This window comes from Suncus etruscus, chromosome X (genome assembly GCF_024139225.1).
Source record: "Suncus etruscus isolate mSunEtr1 chromosome X, mSunEtr1.pri.cur, whole genome shotgun sequence".
Lineage (NCBI taxonomy): Eukaryota > Metazoa > Chordata > Mammalia > Eulipotyphla > Soricidae > Suncus > Suncus etruscus.
In genome coordinates, this window is record NC_064868.1 from 94,652,250 (window position 1) to 94,680,044 (window position 27,795).

The 27,795-nt window shown below is 59.1% G+C and overlaps 2 protein-coding genes across 3 annotated transcripts; one reads left to right on the forward strand and one right to left on the reverse strand.

The window, feature by feature from the left end:
• Positions 1-11: 11 nt before the first annotated feature.
• Positions 12-1,950, reverse strand: EMD (emerin). Its single transcript, XM_049767063.1, has 6 exons — positions 1,669-1,950; positions 1,489-1,596; positions 1,261-1,326; positions 1,010-1,143; positions 724-767; positions 12-643 (listed from the first exon to the last, which is right to left on the reverse strand). The coding sequence occupies exons 1-6, from the start codon at positions 1,748-1,750 to the stop codon at positions 328-330; spliced, it is 750 nt and encodes a 249-aa protein (XP_049623020.1). The 5' UTR covers positions 1,751-1,950; the 3' UTR covers positions 12-327.
• Positions 1,951-8,955: 7,005 nt separating this feature from the next.
• FLNA (filamin A) lies at positions 8,956-27,565 on the forward strand. 2 transcript variants are annotated; one of them, XM_049767043.1, is made up of 47 exons: positions 8,956-9,418; positions 11,889-12,137; positions 12,220-12,317; positions 12,398-12,545; positions 12,823-12,941; positions 13,022-13,099; positions 13,181-13,343; positions 13,423-13,623; positions 13,911-14,048; positions 14,140-14,263; positions 14,364-14,500; positions 14,591-14,784; positions 14,874-14,987; positions 15,055-15,198; positions 16,186-16,309; positions 16,389-16,549; positions 16,633-16,723; positions 16,806-16,975; positions 17,066-17,183; positions 17,269-17,531; positions 17,732-18,329; positions 18,412-18,585; positions 18,656-18,818; positions 18,895-19,055; positions 19,147-19,317; positions 19,463-19,586; positions 19,666-19,822; positions 19,981-20,170; positions 20,315-20,338; positions 22,157-22,404; positions 22,496-22,591; positions 22,730-22,832; positions 22,918-23,058; positions 23,136-23,264; positions 23,369-23,542; positions 23,627-23,788; positions 23,867-24,070; positions 24,145-24,297; positions 24,392-24,514; positions 24,597-24,863; positions 24,968-25,105; positions 25,232-25,347; positions 25,813-25,945; positions 26,311-26,487; positions 26,561-26,779; positions 26,854-27,054; positions 27,127-27,565. In XM_049767043.1, exons 1-47 carry the CDS (start codon positions 9,052-9,054, stop codon positions 27,312-27,314), a joined length of 7,935 nt encoding a protein of 2,644 aa, XP_049623000.1. In that variant the 5' UTR covers positions 8,956-9,051; the 3' UTR covers positions 27,315-27,565. The 2 variants fall into 2 exon arrangements, with proteins under 2 accessions (XP_049623000.1, XP_049623002.1); XM_049767045.1 differs by lacking the exon at positions 20,315-20,338.
• Positions 27,566-27,795: the final 230 nt, after the last annotated feature.

Sequence of the window (27,795 nt, forward strand, 5' to 3'; positions counted from 1 at the left end):
AGCCCAGAGGCTAAAAATAAACGGTCTTTTTATTGTGTCCACAAACACAAAGTCAGGGTGGCCTCTGGTGAAGCCCCCGACGAGTGACCACACAGGAGGCATGCAGGACAACCACGTGCTCCTCTCAGAAGGGACTGCCCTCCTGGGCCTGAGCGGTAGCGGCAAGCAGGGAAGGCTCCAGAGGGGCAGGGCCTGGGTCTGTGGCCTTCCAGGCACGACAAGCAGAACAAGGCAGGGGGCTCAGCGCCCCCAAGCTAGAACACACAGAAAAGCCCCCACCCCCACCCCACCGACACAGCTAAGGCAGTGCGCCATACAGCCAGGCCCTCAGGGCTCCGTCCAGAAGGGGTTCCCATCCTCGGCCTGCATGGAGTAGTAGACAAAGAGCAGGAAGGCAGCAAAGACCATGAACAGGAGCAACTGGCCCCACAGTGGGACCTGGCCTGGACCCAGCCCAGCCCCTGGGCTCTGCTTTTCAGGCCGGATAGCGCGGCGGGCGAGCCATGAAGGGGTTGCTGAGGATGATGATACTGGGGAGCTGGGGGAAGATGGGAAATAGGACAAGCCTCTGGAAATGCTGGACACTGGGCGGTAATGTGCGATGCTCTGGTAGGGGCTGTCACGGCCGAACAGTTGGCGTTCCCTAGGACAAAGAGGGCAGCTCATAGGGCCAAGAGGCCCAAGAACATGCTTGCTTGGCCCCTGGCCCTGCCGGCCACTCACCTGTCCTTGCCGTCCTCAAAAGAAAAGAGGCTGTCCTCGCGCACCTGCAGAACAATGGGGGCAAGGCTGATGAGGGTAGCTTGGACAGGAACAGGCCCTGCTCAAACCCAAACCCAACCCTAACAGTAGCTGATGCAGAGTCTGGGCCCTGCCACCTCCTCTTTTTTGCTCCAGGACTGTCAGGCGTGCTCCATCCAGATCCCATCCCAGTCCCTAAGGAGGGGGCTGGCTGGGCAGGTGGGCGTGGTCCCATTTTCTGCACACCCGCTTGTCTGCCCATACAGACCTGGCAGTTGAATGAGTCGGGATCTGCCATGGAGGCGCAGGGCTGGCGGAAGCCCTTGACGGTGCCCACACTCTCGGGCTCTCCGTAGGTCCTGGTGCTCAGGTAACTCTCCTCATAGTAATCATCGTTGTAACCTAGAGAAGAGGGAGGTGCAGCGTGGTGGCCCCCCCCAGAGCCACCCCCACTATGCCGTTGCCAGTCCCAAGGTGTACCCACCAAGGCGGGGGACGGGGGAACCATAGGGCCCCTACCTTTGCTCTGGTAGAGTAATGCATCCTCTTTCTTGGGTAGATCATACATGTCCGAGTCGTCCGAGGCTGAGTGAAGGTTCCAATGGGGGGGGGCAACCTGCTCGGCTCTGTGACCCAGGGCCCCGCCTCCCTCTCAGGCCGCCCACCCCGCCCACCGTTCCCCCCACCCGCTACCCCGCCCTCCCCCATGGCGGTCTCGGGAGGGGGGGCTGGGCCGGGGGGCCTCACCCGAGAGGCGGTAGGAGTATGAAGCCCCTGAGGCGCTGGGGGGCGAGAGCCGCCGCCTCTGCGTCTCGTACTCAAAAATCTTCTTCTCATACAGCTTGCGAGTGGAGCCTGCGGGGACACGACATGGGTCGTGGGTGGGGGCGGCGCGGGGAAGGGCGGCCCGCCACCGCCGCTGCATACCTACGACAGGCCCGTGAGGGATGTTGTACTGGCGAAGCACGGCGGCCAGCTCGGCATCGGACAGCACAGCGTAGTCGTCCATGGCGAGGCTGCCAGGGGCCGGGAGAGCTGCCTGTGCGGCTCGGGAGCGGCTGAGCCCGCGTCACGGTCCCGTCACAACGGCGTCACGGCCGCGGGCCCGAGAGCTGCGCGCGCGGCCCGAGGCGGGCCTAGGCGGACAGAGCAGCCGGCTCAGACCGGTCAGGCCGTGGGAGCGGGGCGGGGCGTGCTCAAGGCCGGGGCGGTGTCGGCACGAGGTGCATGCGCAGAGGGGCGGGGCGGGACCGTTCCCCACCCGCGGGCTCTCCAGCCCGTGAACGTGGGACACAGGCCGGGACCTGCCAGCGGGGCGGGGCTACGGTGGTCGGAGTTCGCGCGCCCCGCCCCGTTCCTGAGGCCTTCGCAGCTCCCTGCCCAGGCAGCCAGTATCTGGGCCTCACTTGCCCTCCTAAACAGCAGCAGCAAGGGGCCTGATCCAACCAAGAGCCGGGGCCCTGGCACTGCCCTGCCGCCAGCAATCTGCGTGAGGGAAACACCTCCCAAGGGCCACCCCTTGACCCCCACACACACTCCGGGTCCCCTGCCCTAGCAAGCTCCAGCGCCTACCTCCCATCTTTCCTCTTTCTCACCCTATCCAGAGGAAATGGGGCACTTGGCCAGGAAGTTAGTCACTCTCCAGGAGCAAGCTGCCTTGCAAGGAGCTGAGCACGCCAATGGGCACTGGCAGAGGGCTCTGAGGGTGGCCCAGACAGAGGGAGGGAGCCCGGTGGCCTCAATGCCCCCAGCAGGCCGTCCAGCTGGAATACTGGACAGCAAAGAGCTTTCTTTCGAAACCACTGGAGCCCCGCTATGACCCCAGAGGCGGGGCCGTGCACATCCAAGAGTAGAATAAGGACTTCTCAGACAAGGGCACCCCAGGACAGGGGCCCACTGAGCCCCGATGCCCTGGCTGCCTGAGGCAGGACCATGTACTATAGAACTGTCCCTTAGAGAAGAAGAGGTGGCAAGCACCAGTTCTAATCTAGCGAGTGGGATGCAGGCCTACCTGGAACCCTGCATGTATAGGCCCAGCCAACAATGAAAATGCAGGTCTCTAGGTGTCAGGAGGGCAGTTGGGGTCTGTCCCTCACTCTGAGGCTCTAGTCTCCAGCCTGTCAGCATCCCTGCCCCTCCCTCCTGAGCATAACAGACATGCTGGGCCCCTGGTCTGCTCAGACAGAGGCAGCCTCATGGGACTATGTAATTGGGCAGGATCCGAGTCCCCAGTCTCTCTCCAAGGCTTTCTTCTGCAGTGTTGGCCCCTGTCCTGGAGGCTTGGTCCTTCTCATGCCACTCCTCCCTCCCATACAGATCCAAGCTGTTTCCTTATGAGGTCAAGGAATTCCAACTTGCCTTCTTCCCATCCTGGCACCTGTCTCAGTGTTCTGCCTTTTGGTGGGGGGCACTCTGCCTTTTATGTCTCCTCACCATCCTAACCACCTGTGAGCTCCCAACAGGTGCAACAGAATGGTGACGTTTCCCATGCCCACCCCGTAAGCACCTGACACCTCAGTGCCCCCACTAATCCCTCCCAACCACCCCAGAAAGCCAGCAAGCCCTTGGCCCTAGAGGTCCTAGGTACCTCCTTGTCATAGAGATGATCTGGGCATTCAAGAAGAATGGAGACACACCCAGGTGTCCTGGGTGCCTTGAGGCATTCATGAAGGACCCCAGCCAGTGGGGCATAGGGCTGTCGTAGGCTGTCCAGAGGAATTGGGACCCAGACCAGGGCAGAGTTCCTTAGGAAGAGTTGACAGACAGGAGCAGACGTTTCTCTGGAACTGCTGACTCAAGGAGCTGCTTCTTTGAGAGGAGTACGGGGAACTTTGGAAAGAAAAGTCCTGCGGGCAAGGATGCATTTCTCTGCTTCAAGAAACATGTGGGGGCCAGAGCAGTGGCGCAAGCAGTAAGCTGTCTGCCTTGTGCAAGCTAGCCTAGGATGGACCGCTGTTCGATCCCCTGGCGTCCCATATGGCCCCCAATCCAGGAGCAATTTCTGAGCGCATAGCCAGGAGTAACCCCTGAGCGTCACCGGGTATGGTCAAATAGGAAGGAAGGAGGAAGGAAGGAAGGAAGGAAGGAAGGAAGGAAGGAAGGAAGGAAGGAAGAAAGGAAGAAAGGAAGAAAGGAAGAAAGGAAGAAAGGAAGAAAGGAAGAAAGGAAGGAAGGAAGGAAACCAGAATGTCCTGGGGAAACAGTTCAAAAGGCTTCATAGGAGAACCATCAGTTCAGTGTCTGGTACTGCATGGCTGGGAGTGGCCCACTGGGAATGACCCCTTAGCAGCTTGGAGTGTGACCCCCAAATAACAATCCATTTTTTTCTTTTTCTATGGAAAAGAAAGCCTAGGCACTTATCGAGAGTGTGCTCCACCACTGAGCTTCAGCTCCAGCCCTTGGGTCAGAATTGACATCACTTAGGGAGTGAAGCGGTAGCACAGTGCGGAGGAGCCTTGCCTTATCTGCAGATGACCCTGTTCCTATCCTGAGCACCTCATGTTATCTCTTGAGCCTACCAGGAGTAATTCTTGAGTACAGAACCAGAGGTAAGCTTGAGCACTACTGGGTGTGGGCCAAACACAAGCTCAAAATGGTAATTGTTATATGATATAAACTTTTTTGGGGAGTCCATACCCAGCAACACTCAAAGGTTACCAATGGCTCTGTGCTCAGAAATTACTCCTGGCCGCCTTGGGGAACATATGATGCTAAGAATTGAATCCGGATCTGTCCCGGGCTGGCAGCAAGCAAGGCAAATGCCCTACTGTTGTGCTATCGCTCCAGCCCCAATATACAACTTTTTTTTTTTTTTTGGTCACACCTGGCAGCACTCAGGGTTACTCCTGGCTCTGAGTTCAGAAATTGCTTCTGGTAGGTACAGGGGACCATATGGGATGCTGGGATTTGACCCACCTTCCATCCTGGACCAGCAGCATGCAAGGCAAATGCCCTACAGCTGTGCTTTCTCCAGCCCTATATACAACTTTTCAATGGTGTTAAAGATCCTTTGGAGGGGTCAGAGAAATAGGAAATAGTACAGGGTAAGTTTTACACTCAGTCAACCTGGTTCCATCCTCAGCACCATAGAGAATCCCCTGAGCCCTGCTGGGAGTGATCCATGAACACAGGGATAGGAGCATAGACCTGAACACAAGAAGGTGTGTTCCCTAAAACAACATACAAAAGATACTTCAGGGGTTTGAAAGATAATAAACAGACAATACCCAGTTTGATCTGTTCCTGGAACCACATGGTCTACATTACCACACAGCTGGGACTAGCCACTGAATACCGCTAGGTATACCCATAACATGGAGCAATCCAACAAAAGGAACTGGCAGGGACGTGCTTTGAAACATGGCTCAAAGAGTAACTGGAGTTACAAGATGATGTTATCATGAGAACGTGCTGAAGGATCCACAGACAGCAGATGGCTTAGCTGGTCACCACCTCTCTGAAGAAATGGCTGCACTATACTCTAGCACAGCTGGTTGTTGCTGGTGTGCTGGCAGTGTCATAGCAGAGAGCATACATGAGAGGTTTGCAGGACTTCTTCCATGAAAGCACTTCCCTGGAAAGTCAGTGCTCTCTGTGTGTATGTTATGTATGTATGTATGTATGTATGTATGTATGTATGTATGCATGCATGCCAGGGAAGAAGCGAGGACTCAACTATAGATAGGGACCCAAGATGCCAGCCAGCTCCGTGAACCCTCCCCCATCCCCTGTACTGATGAATCCCCGCCCTACCTGTACCATCTGCCTTTCATCTCAGCCTGCTCATCCTCAAGTGCCAATAGGTGACACCCTGCCCAGGAAGCAGTCAGGGAGCCTTAGGAATTGCCAGGACATCCTACAGTGGGTCAAGATGGAAGGGCAGGTTCAGCAGAACTGGTGAAGGCGGCACTTGGGGCAGGCGACTTGTGTGCAAATCTGGGGGCCTCAAATGCATTGAGCAAGGTGAGCAACCCCTTCTCTTTCTCTTTCTTCCCACTCTTCCCTCCGTGGTGAGGAGATGAACCAGCAAGTAGAAAGTTTCTGGGCAACCTTGGTCTCAGGGAAAGATCTGGGTGCCAAATGTGTGAGAGTGCTGAATGCAATGAGAGACTTCTAGGGGCTTCAAGTGACACCCACGCCTGGGGAAGTGACATTTGAGCTAAATCTGAAGCTACCAGGAAATGGGCACACAGAAGAGGAAGAGGGCACGCCTGGCAGTGCAAGGGTGTGGCCGCGCCCATCCAATTCACAGTCTCTGGGCTCTGCACTGTGCTGTGCACCTCCAGACTGTGGATCATTGACCCTGTACTCCCCAGAACTGTAGGTTTCTGCTGCCTGGCTCAGTGGTATGGGAAAGGCGCCCACACCTGGCTCAGCAAGGCCCTCTACTGAGTGGAAGGGGCTGGGGGCGTCATGTCGCGCCCTCCACCCTGCCTTCGGTGGCCCTGTGGGGTGATGAGCTCATCCCTGAAGGGCGGGTCGCCCAGAGGTCCAGGCGCTGGCTACACGGCGCCCCCGCCCCCCAGCTCCTGCGTGGTTTTACCAATTAAGGCTTTCCTCGCCGGGTCGGGCCGGGCCGAGCCAGGCGTGGGGCGGTGCGCTGGGGGGGGGGTGCGTTTAACAAGAAGGAGGCTGCGGGCGCATTCGCGTGGCTGCGCAGGCACAGCAGCGGGGCCCTGCAACCAGGCGCCACCCCCCGGTCGCGGGCCCCGCACATCGGCAGGTGAGGGCTCGGCGAGCGCCGCTCAGCGGTCACCGCGTTGCTTGTGGACAACTTGCGTGGGCAAGGCAGGTGGAGATGGCCGGGGAGCGAGCGGGCGTGGCTCTGTTCAGAAGCTGTGGAGGGTGCCCTGGAACCGGGAGAGAGAGTCCTGGCGCTGCGCGAGAAGCTGGTGGGCAAATCAGCGGGGTAGCCAGGAGGGCTCTGGGGGAAAGGCGGCCCGGGTGCATGACATGAGCTATGCTCACTGTGGGTGCCCATGAGCTACCTTCACCAGGACTGACATGAAAGCGCTGGAGAACTGGGCATTGTGCGGGCACAGCTTTGAGTGAGTACCACTTGGCAGGATTCTGGGTTAGTGTGCCCCAGGGCACTGGCTACCTAGGTCACAAGAGTGGAGTCCTTAGAAGGGCGCAGCTAGATACACAGCAGGGGCCCTCTTGACAGGACCTGGCACAGTTTAGCTCCCAGTGTCCTATGCATGCCACCATGTCTGCAAAACGGCGGCAGAGACAGCCACCTGCTGCACAGCAGGTGGGCATTTTACTCAGGAAGTGATGGTAGCACCTGCTCCCAGGATTGCCTCACCAGCCTGAAGCTCTACATAGCACCCTACTGTGCTTTGACCAGCTGACGCACCCAATGGGATGGCCTGGTCTCGGGCATGAGGGCTGGGGGTGGGGTGGGACCGGGTGTCACTAACATCCAAGAATCCCCAAATAAGGGAAAATATGAAAGTGAGGGATTTGGTCTCCCCCGTACTGCCTGCTGTGGGGTCTTCATGCTGAGGCGCCATCTGCTGGTGAGAGACGCTTTTTCCTCCCCAACTGGACCATGAACCCCACCTACCCCATTTTCCCCACAAAGGGACAGCCTAGAGCAGGATGGCAAGAACGTCAACACCATCCCAACCGATGCCCACTTCCCCTGCTCTCCAGGGCTCAGGCGATCACCCATAGACGTGCTCGGGAACTGGCTTGAAAGCGGGGCCTGGCAGAGAGCATGCTTGTCTAGAGAGCTCCCTGCTACCCTACTCTGACTCTCACACGCGGAAACACAGTTTCGTGCAGGGGTGTAGAAGTGGTCGCCACTGGGGCCTGTGCAGGAGGCTGAGCCCTGCCACGACCGTTGGTGAGCGCACTACATGACAGGAGATGCCCACTGGGCTGCAGATCTGGGTAATGCCGAAATTGGGGCCATGCGAGAAGCAGCCATATTTGGGCATGTGTGTGTGCCCACTTATGAGCTCCCTGGCGCTGGCCTTAACTTGCTCCACTCCAAGTGGCCTGTTGCCCTGCCAAGGAACTGAGCAGGAGGGACAGAGAAAGGCACAGAAAGTGATCTTCTGGGGGAAGTTGGAATGAAGGGAGCAGCTGGATGAGACAGGGGTGTCCATGTAGGGGCTGCAGCGGGGACAGTGTGCCCACCTTGGTTTCCCTGCTTTGCTTTCCTTGTGCCCCCAGTTATGTACCCATCGGTTCATTTCCAACGCCAGCTTCCACTGCCCAGAGATAAGTTCAATAGTGACGGATCCTGCCACAGGAGACTGTCCTGGGGTACCCTTCTCTGGAAGTCCTTATCCTACTTGTGCACGACCCCGCCTCCTGGGTCATAACGGGGCTCCTGGCAGTTTCGAAAGGAGCCTTCTGCTGCCCAGTGTCCCAGCTGGACGGCCTGCTGGGGGCATTGAGGCCACTGGGCTCCCTCCCTCTGTCTGGGCCACCCTCAGAGCCCTCTGCCAGTGCCCATTGGCATGCTCAGCCCCTTGCAAGGCAGCTTGCTCCTGGAGAGCGACTAACCTCCTGGCCCAGTGCCCCCATTTCCTCTGGATGGGGTGAGAAGGAGGAAAGGCAGGAGGCAGGCTCTGGAGCCCAGCAGGGCCAGGGCAAGGGGCCTGGGGTGTGGAAAGTCTAGGGGTGGTCCTTGGGAGGTGCTTCCCTCACACAGAGCGCTGAGCCTGGCAGTGCCAGGCCTGGGTTCTTGGTTGGGTCGGGCCTCTTGCCGCTGCTATTCAGGAGGGCGAGTGGGGCCCAGGCCCTGGCTGCCAGGGCAGGGGAGTTGCGGGGGCGTCAGGCACGGGGTGGAACGCTTTGAGGCGGGGCTCATGAGCTTCGACATCCCTTGCAAGGCCCTAGGCAAGGAAAGTCCCTTGTAAGGCGAGCACGCGGGAGGAAGGCGCCCAGCGGTTCAGCACCAGGCGCGCCTCGGTCTTTCTTCGCTGCAGTGCGTCTTGCCGGGCTGCAGCGCGACGCGATGACTGGGCGAATCACAGCCCCCCATTCAGGGCCCCACGACAATCTGCAGGGAGAGCGGGGGTCGAGTCCAAGAGTAGGCTGGGGGGTGGCCCCAGGGGGCATTCCAACGGGAGGGGCGGGGAGGGGCCGAGAAGCTCCACCCTGCGTCTCCACCCCACCAGAGCCCCGCCCTTGGCCCCGCCCCCTTCCCGCATTTAAAGGGCTCGCGCTCTCCCTGCAGCTCAACCGCCGCTGTCTGCTTCATCCCTCGCGTGCCTAGGTGCCTGCGACTTTAATTAAAAAGGCCGTCCCCTCGCCTCGGCTCCAGCACCGCCCCTCGGTTCCTCGCGCCTCAAAATGAGTAGCTCCCACTCCCGGGCGGGCCAGAGCGCGGCGGGCGCGGCTCCGAGCACCGAGACGCGAGACGCCGAGATGCCGGCTACCGAGAAGGACCTGGCGGAGGACGCGCCGTGGAAGAAGATCCAGCAGAACACCTTCACGCGCTGGTGCAACGAGCACCTCAAGTGCGTGAGCAAGCGCATCGCCAACCTGCAGACAGACCTCAGCGATGGGCTGCGGCTCATCGCACTGCTCGAGGTGCTCAGCCAAAAGAAGATGCACCGCAAACACAACCAGAGGCCCACCTTCCGCCAGATGCAGCTGGAAAACGTGTCGGTGGCGCTTGAGTTCCTGGACCGGGAGAGCATCAAGCTCGTATCCATTGGTAAGGGCAGGGGCCACCCCGAGGGGCTGGGAGGACCACGGTGGGGGTACTGCCTCGGCCCAAATCTACTAGTCGGTCCCCAAACTCAACTCCCTAGGCGGCCCGATCCCGCAGTGGCCTCGAGAACAAAGGCGCGTGTCAGCGGGTCGAGCGTGTGGACCGCTATGCGCCCCCGCCCGCCGCGCCCGGCTGGCCCGCGCCCAGTCTGAGCTCACATCCTCCGCCGGCCGCGCCCCCTGCCCCTGCGCTGCGGTGGGAGAGGGTCTGGGGGGAGGGGACGGACACTATCCAGGCTCTGGCTCGGCGCCCGACGCCCAGGCCCTGCAGAGAGGGAGGCCCGGATCCCCGCCCCCTGCCGCAGTTTTAAGAGCGCTCCAGACCCTCAGAACACTTGGCTTGCCTGTCTCCAGGCTAGGCGGGCAGGACCCATTGTCCATGGCTTTCCGTTTATCCTTTAGCTTTCTTTTCTTTCTTTCGTTTATCCTTTTGCTTCTTTCTTTCTTTTCTTTCCTACTCTTTTTCTTTATTTTTTTGGTCACACCCGGCTCTGCTCAGGGTTTCTGCACTCAGGGCTCACTCCTGCTGGGTTCCTGGGACCATATTTGGTGCTGGAGCTCAGACTCTGGTTGGCTTCGTTCAAGGAAAATGCTCGCGCCCCCCCCTGACTATCACTCCAGCCCCAAGGGTGCTATTTTATTTTTCTGGCACGGAAGATGACTCCTACCCCAGTTCAGAAATTCCCCAGTTGATATACCCCTTTTCGGAGTCATAGACAGCCCCCGCCAGCAGTAGGCTGTGAAACACTGGTTGGAATGAACTTGGCCACCACCTCCCTCCCACACGTGGACCTGCTGCTCTGGGGCTCCAGCAGGGTGGAGTCTCTCCAGCATGTACCGGGCACTATACCATCCAAGTGTCCATGTCACCATGCTGGTGAGGCTGGCACTGATTGGCGGCAGCAGTATCTCAGGTTCTCCTCCAGATGGGGACCACTAAGGGCACAGTCAGCATTGGGACAAAAGAGTAGATGCTCCTTTGCCTCCAAAGCGAATGGCTGGGCTCTGGGACCTTGAGCCCTGGCATGGTCCACATCAAGCAGACCAAGCCAGGGATCAAGCCTTGCACCACGCGCCCACTGGGCAGCTGCTCTGGAAGTCTTCTGGTGCCTGGTCCAGGCTATGACCCACCCCCACTCCAAGCCTCTGTCTAGCCTAGCTGAGTCATCTAAGTCTGGGGGGGCAACCGGATGTGGGGAGGTGAGCCACACCCCAGCTATCTGGGGGAGGGTCTCCTCCCTCCTCCTCCTCTTGTGAGCTAGCTCAACCAGGCCTACTTCCCAGAGCTTTGCCATATAAGGCAAAAAAATGTTGGAAAGCAGCAGTGATTAGGGGAGGGAAGGGGCTGGCCGTGGACTGGGGAAAGGGGGTGGGCTGGGGCGGGGCCACCCCACCGGGCTGTGTCTCAACCCCTGGGTCCTTCCCTCTCCCTGCTGTTCTTCCCTCTCCAGGGCTACCATCCTGGACCCAGAACTCTGGAGTGGGACACTCCAGCCCATCCCCTGCCCTGGGTCTTCCAAACTTCCACTTGCCCCAGCATGAAGCCCCTTTCCACACTGGGTACTCCAGGCTGGGCACAGTTCCAGGCCATGGGGCAGGACTCAGCAGTTGACGGGTGGGGGGTCTTTGGAGCCCCCCAACTGACTCAGTACTCCAGATCAGTGAGAGAATGAGACATGGGCCCCCTAGATGGCAGTTGCAGCCCAGCCCCATAGGGCACCCTGGGTGTGGCCCACAGAGGGGCGCCAGGGCCTGCCCTAACCACTTCCCCTGCGGTGAGCCCAGTTGGTGTTGGATGGCTGGTTCTGGGGCTGCCAAGGCTCAGGAACCCAACCTCAACCTCTGAACTGAGTGGGTGACTGGCCTTTCATTATCTTATTCCAGGCAGGCAGTCCCCAAGGCCTGAGTCAAGGCTATCCCCCCTGCCCTCTTCCTTTGAATGACCCACCCTACCCACCTCTGCCAACTTGATGCACCAACTTGGTGCTCCAGGGAGTTGGGGGACACTGAGGAAGTGGGGGTGGGTGGGGCCCACAGTCTCCACCCAAAGGGGCCTTGCCCAACGCCTCCACTTCCCCTGCCTTGTACCCCCATATGGGTATCCAGTGTTTTTGCTTAAGTGGCATACTGCGGGCCTTCCTCTTCCGCATGCACCCAGCCCCTTTCCAGCCCTGCCCTGCCTGGCTTCCCTGAGACCCTGATAGGCTTCATCCCGCCTACTGGCCGAGTCACATCATCATTGGGAAGGTTGGGGAGGTCCGACTCCTTCTGTAGCCTGACTCTGCCTCACTGTTTTCTGGGTCCCCCACCTAAGCACTGACCACTCATTGTGTATGAGTCACTTTTAATCCCGATAGTTGTAATCTGTCTCTGAATCTCCCAGCCCACCCACTGCTGACCCTGTTCCCTCACAGACAGCAAGGCTATCGTGGATGGGAACCTGAAGCTGATCCTAGGCCTCATCTGGACTCTGATCCTGCACTACTCCATCTCCATGCCCATGTGGGATGAGGAGGAGGATGAAGAGGCCAAGAAGCAGACCCCAAAGCAGAGGTTGCTGGGCTGGATACAGAACAAACTGCCACAGCTGCCCATCACCAACTTCAGCCGGGACTGGCAGAGCGGCAGGGCTCTAGGCGCCCTGGTTGATAGCTGTGCCCCTGGTGAGGGTTGTGGGGACAGAGAGGGAGGGGATGGCTTGCTGAGGGTCCCAGGAGCCCTGGTTCACAGCTTCCCTGTCTGCAGGTCTGTGTCCTGACTGGGACTCCTGGGATGCCAGCAAGCCTGTGAATAATGCCCGTGAAGCCATGCAGCAAGCTGACGACTGGCTAGGTATCCCACAGGTAGGTCACTGCCAGCCTCCCAGCCCGAGGAGGGGATGCTTCCCAGGGCACCAGCTGAGCAGTGTCCTTCATGGGCCTAGGTCATCACCCCTGAGGAGATTGTCGACCCCAACGTGGATGAGCACTCGGTCATGACGTACCTGTCCCAGTTCCCCAAGGCCAAGCTCAAGCCAGGAGCTCCCCTGCGCCCCAAACTGAACCCGAAGAAAGCTCGTGCCTACGGGCCAGGTGAGGGAGACCAGCCACCCTCTGCATGCGAGTCCCCTCCATGCTGGAAGGTCTGGCGAGTTGCCTTCAGAGGTGCTCATTGATAAGTTCTGCTGGTCCAGACACAACCAAGTCATTATAACTGGGGTCCAAGTTTGTGCTGAGCCTCAGCAGAAGCCAACAGAACATTCTGGGGGACAGGCCTGGACCTGTCCTGCTGCCACCACACCCAGCTCAGGAGGCCTGACTGGTACCTAGGAGTAGGGGTGCAGTGCTGACAGGTCCTGGCACCCCACAGGCATCGAGCCCACTGGCAATATGGTGAAAAAGCGGGCAGAGTTCACAGTGGAGACCAGAAGTGCTGGCCAGGGGGAGGTGCTGGTGTATGTGGAGGACCCAGCTGGACACCAAGAGGAGGTAGGTAACTCAGTAGCGGGCCTGGGTGCTGCCACCCAGGCTTATGGCTTATGGCTTATGGCTCCCACCACCCCCTATAGGCCAAGGTGACAGCCAACAATGACAAGAACCGGACCTTCTCCGTCTGGTATGTTCCCGAGGTGACAGGGACTCACAAGGTGAGATATCAACCCAAGGGAGATGGGAACTGGCCCAGGGCCTGACCCTTGTCACCAAGTGTCCCTCCTTCTGGGGTGCAGGTCACCGTGCTCTTCGCAGGCCAGCACATTGCCAAGAGCCCCTTTGAGGTCTATGTGGACAAGTCTCAGGGTGATGCCAGCAAAGTGACTGCACAGGGCCCTGGCCTGGAGCCCAGTGGCAACATTGCCAACAAGACCACCTACTTTGAGATCTTCACTGCAGGTGAGTGGGTCGGGGGAGCACCAGGGTCCTATCCAGCTGCAGAGGCTCTGGGAGCTCAGGGTAGGACATCTCGTGGCAGGAGCTGGCACCGGTGAGGTGGAGGTGGTGATCCAGGACCCCACCGGCAATAAGGGCACGGTTGAGCCTCAGCTGGAAGCCCGTGGCGACAGCACATACCGCTGCAGCTACCAACCGAGCATGGAGGGCACACACACGGTGTACGTCACCTTTGCTGGCGTGCCCATCCCGCGCAGCCCCTACACAGTCACCGTGGGCCAAGGTAGACGGGCGCTGCAGCCCGGGTCCCTGCTTCCACTGTCGGGGTGCTCTCTCCCCTCTCCTCTCGCCTCTCCCCGTGCTTTCACCTCTGGAGGACTCACTCTGGCTGTCTGGAGCCCTGCTGCTGTCTGCTCTGCCCACAGGCCTACGGTACTCTAATCTGCCTTCTGTTGGGTTGGGGGGCTCTCCCTTCCTGTGTGTTCCTTGGTTCTCAGGGCTGTACCCTGGGGGATGGTGGGCAGGGGGACCTGGCATGGGCATCCATACTCAGCCATGTTCTGCCCGCAGCCTGTAACCCAAGTGCCTGCCGAGCCGTGGGCCGGGGCCTGCAGCCCAAGGGTGTGCGGGTAAAGGAGACAGCTGACTTCAAGGTGTATACCAAGGGCGCTGGCAGCGGGGAGCTGAAGGTCACTGTCAAGGGACCCAGTGAGTAAACTGGGGCTGGCCCAGGGGGTGGGCAGCCTGTGTGGTGCTGCTGGGTCCACCTGTGGGACACTCCCTTCTCCCTTCTCTGCAGAGGGTGAGGAGCGCGTGAAGCAGAAAGACCTGGGAGATGGTGTGTATGGCTTCGAGTACTACCCCACGTCCCCTGGCACCTACATTGTCACCATCATGTGGGGTGGCCAGAACATTGGACGTAGGTAAGGCCCCAGCTCAAGCAGCCTGACCTATGTGGGGTGCCCACCTGGGTTCCCCTCAGAGTAGTCCCCTCAACATTGCCTCTCCTTGTTCCTATCGCAGCCCCTTCGAGGTGAAGGTGGGCACTGAGTGTGGTAATCAGAAGGTGCGCGCCTGGGGCCCGGGGCTGGAAGGCGGCGTGGTGGGCAAGTCAGCGGACTTCGTGGTGGAGGCCATTGGGGATGATGTGGGCACACTGGGTGAGTGGGTGTTCATATAGGGGTGCCTGGCCAAGGGAGGGGGCCTCCTCCCCATCCTGGATGGCTGACTGAGCTGGTGGTTGTCATCAGGCTTCTCCGTGGAGGGCCCATCACAAGCCAAGATAGAGTGTGATGACAAAGGTGACGGCTCTTGTGACGTACGCTACTGGCCTCAGGAGCCAGGCGAGTATGCAGTGCACGTGCTGTGTAATAGCGAGGACATCCGCCTCAGCCCGTTCATGGCTGACATCCGTGATGCACCCCCCGACTTCCACCCAGACAGGGTACGGTGTGCAACTGGGCCGGATGAGCAGGGGCTGGGCCTAGCAGGGTGTCTTGCTCAGGCCTTGAGGTGTGAAGGCCCCCCCTACAGGTGAAGGCCAGAGGGCCTGGGCTGGAGAAGACAGGCGTGGCGGTCAACAGGCCGGCCGAATTCACAGTAGATGCCAAGCTTGGTGGGAAGGCACCTCTGCGGGTTCAAGTGCAGGTGAGTATCATGGGGGGTGAAGGGTGAGGGCTGGGATGAGTTGACACTGACCTCAGCTGCTTTCTAGGACAATGAGGGCTGCCCCGTGGAGACGTCTATCAAGGACAATGGCAACGGCACATATAGCTGCTCCTATGTGCCCAGGAAACCAGTGAAGCACACGGCCATGGTGTCTTGGGGGGGCGTGAGCATCCCCAACAGCCCCTTCCGGGTAAGTGTCCCTGAGATGGCATCAAAGCCAGGCAGTGTGCAGAGCTCTTCCACCTGCACCCTACAAGCACAGCTCTCACTCTGCCCACTCTCCACCTTCAGCCACACTTTGGCTTTGGAGTCAGATATGTTCCTTGCCTGCCACTGGACTAGTAATAGCAGAGTGGTCTGTGCCCAGGCCATGATGAACAGTTCTGCTCTAAACTGGGGTGCCAGGGCCTGGACTGATAGCATAGCAGGCAGGATACAGGTTCCAATCTCGGGTACCACATACTGCCCCCAGCCCCACCAGGAGTGATCCCTGAGCTCATCATAGTCTTCAGCACAGCTGGGTGTGGTTCCCAAAACAAAAAATACAGATGGATAAATAAAGTTGGGCTATGAGCCTTTGAGGGGCTGACCTTTGGAGTTCAAGAAAGAAATCCTTGACCATGGGTGGTGGCAGCAGGGCAGCCACTTTTTGGTTCCTTATCTGAAAAGGACCCACTCCCAGTCCCATGTGGTCCCCAAGTACTGCTGAGAGTTGGCTCTGAAACTGAAACAAATTGGGGCCAGGGTAGTAATCCAGCAAGAAAGACACCCTTTTTTGGGGGGTCACACCCGGCAGCACACAGGGGTTACTCCTGGCTCTGTATTCAGAAGTCACTCCTGGAAGGCTCAGGGGACCATATGGGATGTCAGGATTCAAACTGTGGTCCCTTCTGTGTTGGCTGTGTGCAAGGCGCCTTACCACTGTGCTATCACGCCAGCAAGGAAGAATCTTTTGACTTGCATATGACCAACCTGAATTCCATCCCTGATAGTCCATAGCGTCCCCAAGTTTCTCTGGGGTTGATTCTTGAACACAGCCAGGAGTAAGCTAAGTAAAGCTTCTGGGTATGACCCCCAAAGCAAATAACAGTTGAAAAGTTAACAGATGCACCCTAAGATTCCCCACTCCTCCCACCTCCCAGCTGGATCACACCTGCATTTATTCTCTGCCCTGCAGGTGAATGTGGGAGCTGGTAGCCACCCCAATAAAGTCAAGGTGTATGGTCCAGGAGTGGCTAAGACAGGGCTTAAGGCACATGAGCCGACCTACTTCACTGTCGACTGCACAGAGGCTGGCCAGGGTAAGGCGCATTTTGGGGTGCATGGGCCAGATGGGAGTACCCCACTAGACCCCCAACCTCTGCTCCCTGTCCTGTACAGGTGATGTCAGCATTGGCATCAAATGTGCCCCTGGTGTTGTGGGCCCTGCTGAGGCTGACATTGACTTCGACATCATCCGCAATGATAACGACACCTTCACCGTCAAGTACACACCACGTGGGGCAGGCAGCTACACCATCATGGTCCTCTTTGCTGACCAGGTGGGTGCTGCCACCTGCAACCCTGATCCCCCACTCAGGATTCAGCCAGCTTTCCTCTGAGCCCTGTGCCCCTCTTCCTGCAGGCCACACCCACTAGTCCCATCCGGGTCAAGGTGGAGCCATCACATGATGCCAGCAAGGTGAAAGCCGAGGGTCCTGGCCTCAATCGCACCGGTGAGTATGGGACCTTTGGACAGGTCAGAAGGCCTTTGTGGAGCTTGGCACCAGGGACCCTGACACCATCCTGTCTCCACAGGGGTTGAGCTGGGCAAGCCCACTCACTTCACGGTTAATGCCAAGAGTGCTGGCAAAGGCAAGCTGGATGTCCAGTTTTCAGGGCTGAGTAAGGGGGATTCAGTGAAGGATGTGGATGTCATTGACAACCATGACAACACCTACACAGTCAAGTACACACCTGTGCAGCAGGTGAGTCCCTGGAGCCCTCAGGCTGCCCCCCAGCCCTTGGTCTCCCTATAGGGCATCACTCTGACTACCCATACCCTTGGAATTCTCCAGGGCCCAGTGGGTGTCAGCATCACCTATGGAGGAGACCCTATCCCCAAGAGCCCCTTCTCAGTGGGGGTGTCCCCAAGCTTGGACCTCAGCAAGATCAAGGTGTCCGGCCTGGGAGAGAGTAAGTAGGGGCCCATGGCCAGGTTGGGGGCAACCAGGACTACCTGTTACTTTGGCTTGTCATGGTTCTTCCATTGTCTTCACAGAAGTGGATGTGGGCAAAGACCAGGAATTCACAGTCAAGTCGAAGGGTGCAGGGGGCCAAGGCAAAGTGGCCTCCAAGGTCGTGGGCCCCTCCGGCGCTGCTGTCCCCTGTAAGGTGGAGCCCGGCTTGGGCGCCGACAACAGCGTGGTCCGCTTTGTGCCCCGAGAGGAGGGGCCATACGAGGTGGAGGTGACCTACGATGGCGTGCCAGTGCCTGGCAGCCCTTTCCCAGTGGAAGCTGTGGCCCCCACCAAGCCAAACAAGGTAACCTGGGTTCAGGGGCCCCCACTTCAGATTTGCTATGCTCTTTCTCATTTTTGTCTTCATTCATGGCCCAGCCCAGGCCACCTTGTGCCTGCCCCTGTGCGGTGGGGAGGGGAGCCCGCATGAGAGGAGGTAGCTGGAAGGTCAGTTAGGGCAGGAGGTAGGGCGGGGCCTGGCCTGATGTGCCCCTCCTCCCTCAGGTGAAGGCCTATGGGCCAGGGCTGCAGGGGGGCAGTGCAGGCTCCCCAGCCCGCTTCACCATCGACACCAAGGGGGCCGGCACAGGTGGCCTGGGCGTGACGGTGGAGGGCCCCTGCGAGGCCCAGCTCGAGTGCGTGGACAACGGGGACGGGACATGCTCTGTGTCCTATGTACCCACCGAGCCGGGGGAGTACAGCATCAACCTTCTTTTTGCTGACACCCACATCCCTGGCTCCCCATTCAAGGCCCACGTGCTTCCCTGCTTTGATGCCTCCAAGGTCAAGTGCTCGGGCCCAGGGCTGGAGCGGGCCACCGCTGGCGAAGCAGGCCAGTTCCACGTGGACTGCTCCAGCGCCGGCAGTGCCGAGTTGACCATTGAGATCTGCTCAGAAGCGGGGCTGCCCGCCGAGGTGCACATTCAGGACCACGGCGACGGCACACACACCATCACCTACATCCCGCTCTGCCCTGGCGCCTACACAGTCACCATCAAGTACGGCGGCCAGCCTGTGCCCAACTTCCCCAGCAAGCTGCAAGTGGAGCCTGCTGTGGATACGTCAGGTGTCCAGTGCTATGGTCCTGGGATAGAGAGCCAAGGTGAGAGGCCCCTCTGTGAGATGGGGGCTGTGGGCATCTGAGTGCTCTGGAGCCCCATGCTTCCTCCCATGCTGCCCTGCAGGTGTCTTTCGAGAGGCCACCACAGAGTTCAGTGTAGATGCCCGGGCCCTCACGCAGACTGGAGGCCCCCATGTCAAGGCCCGTGTGGCCAACCCCTCGGGCAGCCTGACCGAGACCTTCGTGCAGGACCATGGGGATGGCACATACAAAGTAGAGTATACGCCGTATGAAGAGGGTACGTGCTGTCACTGTGGGTTTTGGGGTCCAGGCCATGGGCACCCCTCACCATTGCTGCCCTTCCCCAGGTCTTCACTCTGTGGATGTCACCTATGATGGCAGTCCTGTGCCCAGCAGCCCCTTCCACGTACCTGTCACTGAGGGCTGTGACCCCTCCCGCGTGCGGGTACATGGGCCGGGCATCCAGAGTGGCACCACCAACAAGCCCAACAAGTTCACTGTGGAGACCAGGTGAGTGGGCTCCCAGGGGCTGGCAGTGCAGCATGAGTCCTGGGAACCCAAGTCACTGGCTGTCTGCTTGGACCAGGGGCGCCGGCACTGGAGGCCTGGGCCTGGCGGTGGAGGGCCCATCCGAGGCCAAGATGTCATGCATGGATAACAAGGATGGCAGCTGCTTGGTTGAGTACATCCCTTATGAGGCCGGCACGTACAGCCTGAACATCACCTATGGTGGCCACCAAGTGCCAGGTGAGGGTGCCCGCTGGACAAGTCATACCTGCGGCCCCTGCTCATCTCCAGGCACTTGCACCCAACTGCTGCCCTTCTGCCCTTTCCCCAGGCAGTCCTTTCAAGGTCCCTGTGCATGACATGACGGATGCCACCAAAGTTAAGTGCTCCGGGCCTGGCCTGAGCCCAGGTGTGGTTCGTGCCAACCTCCCTCAGTCTTTCCAGGTGGACACGAGCAAAGCTGGTGTGGCCCCACTCCAGGTCAAAGTGCAGGGGCCCAAAGGTGAGTGAGAGTTGTGGGATGTGCACATGGAGAGGCCAGGTTGGGGGCCATCAAAGCAAAGGCTGCGAGGGAGTATCTGGAGGTGGGGAGCACAGAGGGAGGGGCCTGGGGACTAACTGAGGCTCTGGCTCTGGGTCGGGGCCAGGTCTGGTGGAGCCAGTGGATGTGGTGGACAACGCTGATGGCACCCAAACTGTCAAGTATGTGCCTAGCCGGGAAGGGCCTTACAGTATCTCAGTGCTGTACGGGGACGAGGAGGTGCCCAGAAGGTAAGGGGGGGCCCTGCCTGGGGTGGGGCAAGAATAGTGTCTGGAGTGTCTGGAGGCCACTCACAGCCCAGCCTGTTAGCCCCTTCAAGGTCAAAGTGCTGCCTACTCACGATGCCAGCAAAGTGAAGGCCAGTGGCCCTGGATTGAATACCAGCGGTGTGCCTGCCAGTCTGCCTGTGGAGTTTACCATCGATGCCAAGGATGCTGGGGAGGGCCTGCTTGCTGTTCAGATCACGGTGAGAGCCAGTCCAGGCCTCTGCTTTTCCTTATCCTGAATTCAAGATGGGGCTGAGTTCAGGGTTAGGGAGAAGCAGAGGATGAGCAGTACCGGATGTGGTCTCCACGGTGCCCATCAGCAGGGCAGTGGCTGATCACCTCCTGGATATGGCTGCAGGACCCAGAAGGCAAGCCCAAGAAGACCCACATCCAGGACAACCACGATGGCACCTATACTGTGGCCTACGTGCCTGATGTGACAGGCCGCTACACCATCCTGGTCAAGTATGGTGGTGACGAGATCCCCTTCTCCCCGTACCGCGTACGTGCTGTGCCCACCGGGGATGCCAGCAAGTGCACAGTGACAGGTAAGTGGCTGGTGGTGGCACCGTGGTGGGCTGAGGCATGCCTGTGTGCTAGGGCTCACAGCTTGGTGTGGCGAGTGGGAGTGGGGGCCGCCCCCCGAGGTACTCACCTGACCTTTCTCCTTGCTCTCTGCCCTCTCACCTCAGTGTCAATCGGAGGTCACGGGCTAGGTAAGCTGCTTGCTGGGGCCACTCCCAATGCCCCTCCTGCGCAGGGGGTAGCTACCCCTCCCCCGCCTTGGTGCTGCCTCCCAGGCCGCTCCAGCTGCAGCTCGGGACAGGGACCTAGGGGAGGCTGAATGGTCAGGCCTAGGGAGGCCTCGAGCTGAGCATGTGTGCTCTAGCCCCACTCCTCTGGGCCTCAGTGTTTCCTGAGAAGTGGGGTTGCAGCTGAGAGCTTTGGGGTGGGGTGTGTCCTGAGACACACCTCAATGGGGCCTTTGGGATCTGGGGATCTGAGGCCAGGCAGCCAGCCCTTTCTTCTTGCTTCTTCTGTTGCAAGGGCTCCTGTGTGAGCCAAGTGGACAAGGGGTCTCCCCTGACTAGTGGGAGTACCCAGCCCTGGCTAGATCCACAGAACCCCCCATCCCCATCTCCCTGGGGCTGCTGCATCCCAGCCCGATGGGGGAGGCATAGACTGCATGAGTGGGTGGGCTGGCTGCTTGGGTGGCCAGCATGGCAGGACCTGGCGTGGTCTCAGAGCCCCAAAGTGCCCTTGGTTATGGGCCACCCTCCTCGCCTCCTTCCCATCCCCTTCCCCCGGCAGTGACGTTATTCACAGGGCCCCCCTGATCTGGTGTGGGGGGAGCCAGACCCAGCCAGATGACAGCTACTGAGGGGGGTGGGGCCTGAGGCTTAAGAACTTGGGAGGGCTGAGATGACAGGCCTTGGGGACCAGGGCCAGGACAGACCTTAGCTCAGGGAGTGTCTGTCCACGAGAGCAAAATAGAAGGCCAAGCATTCAGCTTTGGGGCCAGCTAGCAGACAGCCTGGAACAAGCCAATTTTTTTATGTGTGGGCTTCAGTGATGGAGTAGTGTAGGGTTGCTGGCTTAGAGTTGGGGTTTACCAAACTGGAGTCCTGAGCCCCTAGCCAATTAATGGGACCAACCTGGGGGACTTAGGTGAGGTGTGCAGGCCAGGTAGCAATCAGCACAGATCCCCTGGCCACTGTCTGAGCTCGAGCTAGGGTTGGATGGGTGCTACTGGAGCTCATGCTTAAGTGGATTTGGAGCTCCTAGCTGCTTCCCTGATGGGGCCTGGACTGCAAGAAGCACTGGCTGCTAGCCTCACAGCCCCTGCCTGAGCCTCTGTGGCTGAGTGCAGGCCATAACGTCACTGTCCCTCCCCTTTCCTCCAGCACTCTGGGGCCCTAGAGGTTGCTCTGCTATGGGCCCTTGCAACTCACTGCTGTGCTTGGGCCCCCACTGCCCTCCCTGGGCACTGCCCTGCCTGTTGTGCTGAGCTGCTCCATGCTAACCCTCTGCCTCTCCATTCCCTACTCCCTGCCTGCACCAGACCGCACTGACCCCTCACAGCCAGCCGCTGGCTGGCAAGCGAGTGTTCTCAGTTGTCAGGAAACTCCAGTTTGCTCTTCAGGCCTGGGGGTGGGAGGCAAGTGTCACAAGCCCCACGCTGCAGCAGGAGCTCACCTCAGCACGCCTGCACTCAGCACTGGGGCCAGGCCACAGGGAACAAGGAGCTCTGGGCACAGCCTGAGCACTGGTGCTGGGCAAGCAGGGAGGCGGCAGTGGCACACAGACCCACTCTTGCCCTTCATTCTTTCAGACACCAGGTGCCATCCAGTAGGGGCCCCAGACTTAATTCCTGGGTTCGGGGGGCTCAGGGGAACCTTTCCTGCCTTCTGAGAAATGACTCACTGGCCCAGCTTGGGAATGCCAGCTGCCAAGTGGCGGCAACAAAAAGCCTGGCATGGTATGACCCCCAGCTCACACATTGCACCCCTTTTGGGGACCTGTCCTGCCCCCAGGTGCTGGCATTGGCCCCACCATACAGATTGGGGAAGAGACAGTGATCACTGTGGATGCCAAGGCAGCGGGCAAAGGCAAGGTGACTTGCACTGTCTGCACACCTGATGGCTCAGAGGTGGATGTGGATGTGGTGGAGAACGACGATGGCACGTTTGACATCTTCTACACAGCACCCCAGCCAGGCAAATATGTCATCTGTGTGCGCTTTGGGGGCGAGCATGTGCCCAACAGCCCCTTCCAAGTGACGGTGAGGAGCAGTTAGGGACCAAGGGCTGTAGGTGGGGCCAATTCCTTGGGGCCTCCTCAGGAATTTTCTGTTCTTGTTCCTTGTTCCACAGGCTCTGGCTGGAGACCAGCCCACAACACAGCCTGCACTGCGGCCTCAGCAGCTGGCTTCACCATATACCTACGCTCAGGGTGGCCAGCAGACCTGGGTATGGCCTGGCTCCCCTTGGCTAGCCCCCAGGGGACCTTGAGAGTGGGCCTACAAGGATGCTGTGAGGCCTTGTTCTGCCACATGTTTAGAGTACCCAGTTTCTGCGCCCCTCATTAGGGCCTTGTGTCCCCTACAGGCCCCAGAAAGGCCCCTTGTAGGAGTCAATGGACTAGATGTGACCAGCCTGCGACCCTTCGACCTTGTTATCCCCTTTACCATAAAGAAGGGTGAGATCACTGGTGAGTAATGACTGGTAGGAACAGGGCACAGGGGCCAGGGCTGTTACCAGGCTGCCCTTAACCCTGCATGGTTGTTGCCCTATAGGGGAGGTGCGGATGCCCTCAGGCAAGGTGGCACAACCTGCCATCACTGACAACAAGGATGGCACCGTGACTGTGCGCTATGCTCCCAGTGAGGCCGGCCTGCACGAGATGGATATCCGATACGACAACATGCACATTCCAGGTGAACCACATCTCTGGGGTGGGGAGACCCTAAGGGCACACCAGGGCACCCTGTCACCACTTCTCTTCCAACTGCAGGAAGCCCCCTGCAGTTTTATGTGGATTATGTCAACTGTGGTCACGTCACAGCCTATGGGCCTGGACTCACACATGGGGTTGTGAACAAGCCTGCCATCTTCACTGTCAACACCAAAGATGCAGGAGAAGGTGAGTGGCTTTCAGCTAGGTGCTTGACTCCAGGAACTCCCCTTGCCTCAGGTCCTTGCTTACCTCTGGGGCTGCTGCTCCCTCTGACCTACTATTCTCTCTAGGGGGATTGTCTCTGGCTATTGAAGGCCCATCGAAAGCAGAGATTAGTTGCACTGACAACCAGGATGGCACATGCAGTGTCTCCTACCTACCGGTACTGCCTGGAGATTATAGCATCCTGGTCAAGTACAATGAGCAGCACATCCCGGGAAGCCCCTTCACAGCCCGGGTCACAGGTGGGCCAGGCGCCGGGCACCACAGGCCTGGGAGCAGGTGGGGGCTGCCTCAACACTCACTCAGCACTGCTCCCACCTGCACAGGGGACGACTCAATGCGCATGTCCCACCTGAAGGTGGGTTCTGCAGCGGACATCCCCATCAACATCTCTGAGACAGACCTCAGCCTGCTCACGGCCACTGTGGTACCACCATCAGGTCGGGAGGAGCCGTGCCTGCTAAAGCGGCTGCGCAATGGCCACGTAGGTAAGAGGTGGGGATAAGGTATTTGGGGAGGAAAGGGGTGGGAGTCCCTTCATTAGCTGACCCTGCCCTTGTGCCCAGGAATCTCCTTCGTGCCCAAAGAGACTGGGGAACACCTGGTACATGTGAAGAAGAATGGCCAGCATGTGGCAAGTAGCCCCATCCCCGTGGTGATCAACCAGTCCGAGATTGGGGATGCCAGTCGTGTGCGGGTATCGGGCCAGGGCTTGCATGAAGGCCATACCTTTGAGCCCGCTGAGTTTATCATTGACACCCGTGATGCAGGTAGGCAGGGGGGCTGGCCCATTCAACAGAGACCTACATCCATGGTACCCCAGCTCAGAGCTCTCCCTTTGCAGGCTATGGTGGATTAAGTCTATCCATTGAGGGCCCTAGCAAGGTGGACATCAACACAGAGGACCTGGAGGATGGTACATGCAGGGTCACCTACTGCCCCACAGAGCCTGGAAACTACATCATTAATATCAAGTTTGCTGACCAGCATGTGCCCGGTGAGTGGGACACCTGGCTTAGCCCCTTGTGGCTACAGCCTGGGCCCACCTGCAGAGGGTCACTAGTGGCTGGGCCTATGCTTCCTTTCCACAGGCAGCCCATTCTCTGTGAAGGTGACTGGTGAGGGACGTGTGAAGGAGAGTATCACACGCAGGCGCAGAGCTCCTTCTGTGGCCAATGTTGGCAGTCATTGTGACCTCAGCCTAAAGATCCCGGGTAGGACCATGGGGGAGTGCCTGAGTGGCCCAAGCAAAAGCTGAGTTCTGGGTCTCCTGCTTACCACACTCTCTCCCTACAGAAATTAGCATCCAGGACATGATGGCCCAGGTGACAAGCCCATCAGGCAAAACCCACGAGGCAGAGATTGTGGAAGGGGAGAACCATACCTACTGTATCCGCTTCGTGCCTGCTGAGATGGGCATGCACACAGTCAGCGTCAAGTACAAGGGCCAGCACGTGCCTGGGAGCCCCTTCCAGTTCACCGTGGGGCCCCTGGGAGAAGGGGGCGCCCATAAGGTCCGTGCTGGGGGTCCTGGCCTAGAGAGAGCTGAAGCTGGAGTGCCAGGTAGGCTGGTTTCCCTTCCCCCAGCAGGACATACTTAATCAGTGGGGGCACTGAGGCGCTCAGGACATTACCCTCATCTCTTATGTTCACTCCTCGTCTCACAGCTGAATTCAGCATCTGGACCCGTGAAGCTGGGGCTGGCGGCCTGGCCATCGCAGTCGAGGGGCCCAGCAAGGCCGAGATTTCCTTTGAAGATCGCAAGGATGGCTCTTGCGGTGTGGCCTATGTGGTCCAGGAGCCAGGTATAGAGACTCTGTTACCTACAGGGTTTCAATGTGGACATCTCAGGGCCACTGCAGCCAGGGGTGGAAGGCAGTCTTGGATACTGATCAGTCAGGCCTTTCCACATGGCTTTGTGCTCTGTGCAGGTGACTATGAGGTCTCCATCAAGTTCAATGAGGAGCATATTCCTGACAGCCCATTCGTGGTGCCTGTGGCCTCTCCGTCTGGCGACGCCCGCCGCCTTACTGTTTCTAGTCTTCAGGTGAGGCACTGAGAGAAACCACCCACAGGGCTTCTGGACCCGGCACGACCAGAGCCACCATGTCCCGAGTATGCTCTATGCAACTCTGCTCAGGCCATGGCCTCTGCTCGGGCCGGGTACAGCCCACGCAGGGGCTTGGCAGGAAGCAGCCCTGCCCACCGCGTTGAGTTTTTCTCGTGTCTCAGGTCTAAAGGCTTTGAACAGAAGCCTGTGCCCCTTGAGCACTGGCCTGAGGTTTAAAGAGGGACAGCCTGCCAGGGCTGGGTGCTGCCCTCCCTTCCTGTTGCGGGGGTGTGGGGCAGGGCCTAGAGCTTCCCTGTGCCTCAGATCCATGGCTCTCCCTCTTTAAACCAAGTTGGACGCCAAATGGGTAAGTGCCACCCTGCAGGCCTCTGGCTTGTGGGGCCCTGCTCCTGTCCCACACCCCACATAGCCTTCGTCTAACCACATTTGCTGTGCTTCCAGGAGTCAGGGCTAAAGGTCAACCAGCCAGCCTCTTTTGCAGTCAGCCTGAATGGGGCCAAGGGGGTGATCGATGCCAAGGTGCACAGCCCCTCAGGAGCCCTGGAGGAGTGCTATGTCACAGAGATTGACCAAGGTGAGAGGCAGGGCTGGCCAGCTGGCAGGCAACAGCTGAGGCTACAAAAGGGATTTATGCTGCTGCCAGGGAACCCCTTCCCACTGGGGACTCTGGTTCTGAGAATCAATATTGCTCTGGGTAGGGGAGCTGGCAGCCCCAGGTGCTGAGTCTCCCTGCTCTTGAAGGAGACAGACAGGCAGGATCTGGCATCTCAGTCCCTGATAGCATCCACTGGGGCTACAGACCACTTAGGTGCTGGTCTGCTGTGGGCGGTGGGGCTCAGTGGAGGCAGAACAGGCCATGTAGATGGGGTGGGCAAGTACTGCCACTCAAGTCCCAAATGAGGCAAGACCCTGACTTACAGGGTTCCCTCTGCCCCTTAGATAAATATGCTGTGCGCTTTATCCCACGGGAGAATGGTGTCTACCTGATTGATGTCAAGTTCAATGGCACCCACATCCCTGGAAGCCCCTTCAAGATCCGAGTTGGGGAGCCTGGACATGGAGGGGACCCAGGCCTGGTTTCAGCCTATGGAGCAGGCCTGGAAGGTGGCATCACAGGTTAGTACTTAGCTATGACAAGGTGACAAGGCTCTGCAAGGACTGCTGCTCAGTCCACCTTCTTGTGTCTTAGGGAACCCCTGTGAGTTTATCGTGAACACAAGTAATGCTGGTGCCGGTGCCCTGTCAGTAACCATTGACGGGCCCTCCAAAGTGAAGATGGATTGCCAAGAGTGCCCCGAGGGCTACCGTGTTACCTACACCCCCATGGCCCCAGGCAGCTACCTCATCTCCATCAAGTACGGTGGCCCCTACCACATTGGGGGCAGCCCCTTCAAGGCCAAGGTCACAGGTGAGTCTTGGTCCTGTGCCCGATGTGCCTGCCATACCATCTGTGCTCTACTCAGCTTCTCGCTTGCCCTGCAGGCCCCCGCCTCGTCAGCAACCACAGCCTGCATGAAACCTCATCTGTGTTTGTGGACTCCCTGAATAAATTAGCCAGCATCCCGCAGCATGGGCTCCCAGCAGGTGGAGCCGATGCTAGCAAGGTGCTGGCCAAGGGCCTGGGGCTGAGCAAGGCGTATGTGGGACAGAAAAGCAGCTTCACAGTGGATTGCAGCAAAGCAGGTGGGTAAAGGAGTGGAGCAGAGTGAGGCTGGGTGGGAACCAGAGCAGCAATTGAAGCTCTTTGTCCCCCAGGGAACAACATGCTGCTGGTGGGGGTACACGGCCCTCGAACGCCCTGCGAGGAGATACTGGTGAAGCACATGGGCAGCCGGCTCTACAGTGTGTCCTACCTGCTCAAGGACAAGGGCGAGTACACACTAGTGGTCAAGTGGGGTGACCAGCACATCCCCGGAAGTCCTTACCGTGTGCTGGTGCCCTGAGCCCCTGGAATGAGCAGCGCCCCCGCGCCCCCTCGCAACCCCCTCATCCTCTGCCCTGGAGTCCCGGCCAGCTGACCGACCCATCACTGCAGCCGCCCCTGCCCCGTGCTGCGCTCACCTGCCTCCATAGGGCAAAGGAGAGAGGCGAGCAGATGTCTTCTTTGGTTGTAGGGGTGAAAGCTGGGGGGGCCCTATCCCCCCACCCATTCCCTAGCCAAAAGGAATAAAGTTCTGCTTCCATTGTCCTGAGAGCTTTATAGATTTTTTTACAAGTATATGACAAAGCGGCTGAACCAGGGACCTTGGCACACCCACCACCATCCCTTGGCCCAGGAGGCCATCAGCTGTTCCTGCCTCCCAGACATGAAATTGGGGCCAAACCATGGGTATGAATGACCAAGGGGACATGGGACTTGGGTGCCCATGATACAGAAACCATGCCACAGGCTGTGCTGTAGCGTGAGGTGCTAGGAGGGAGAGC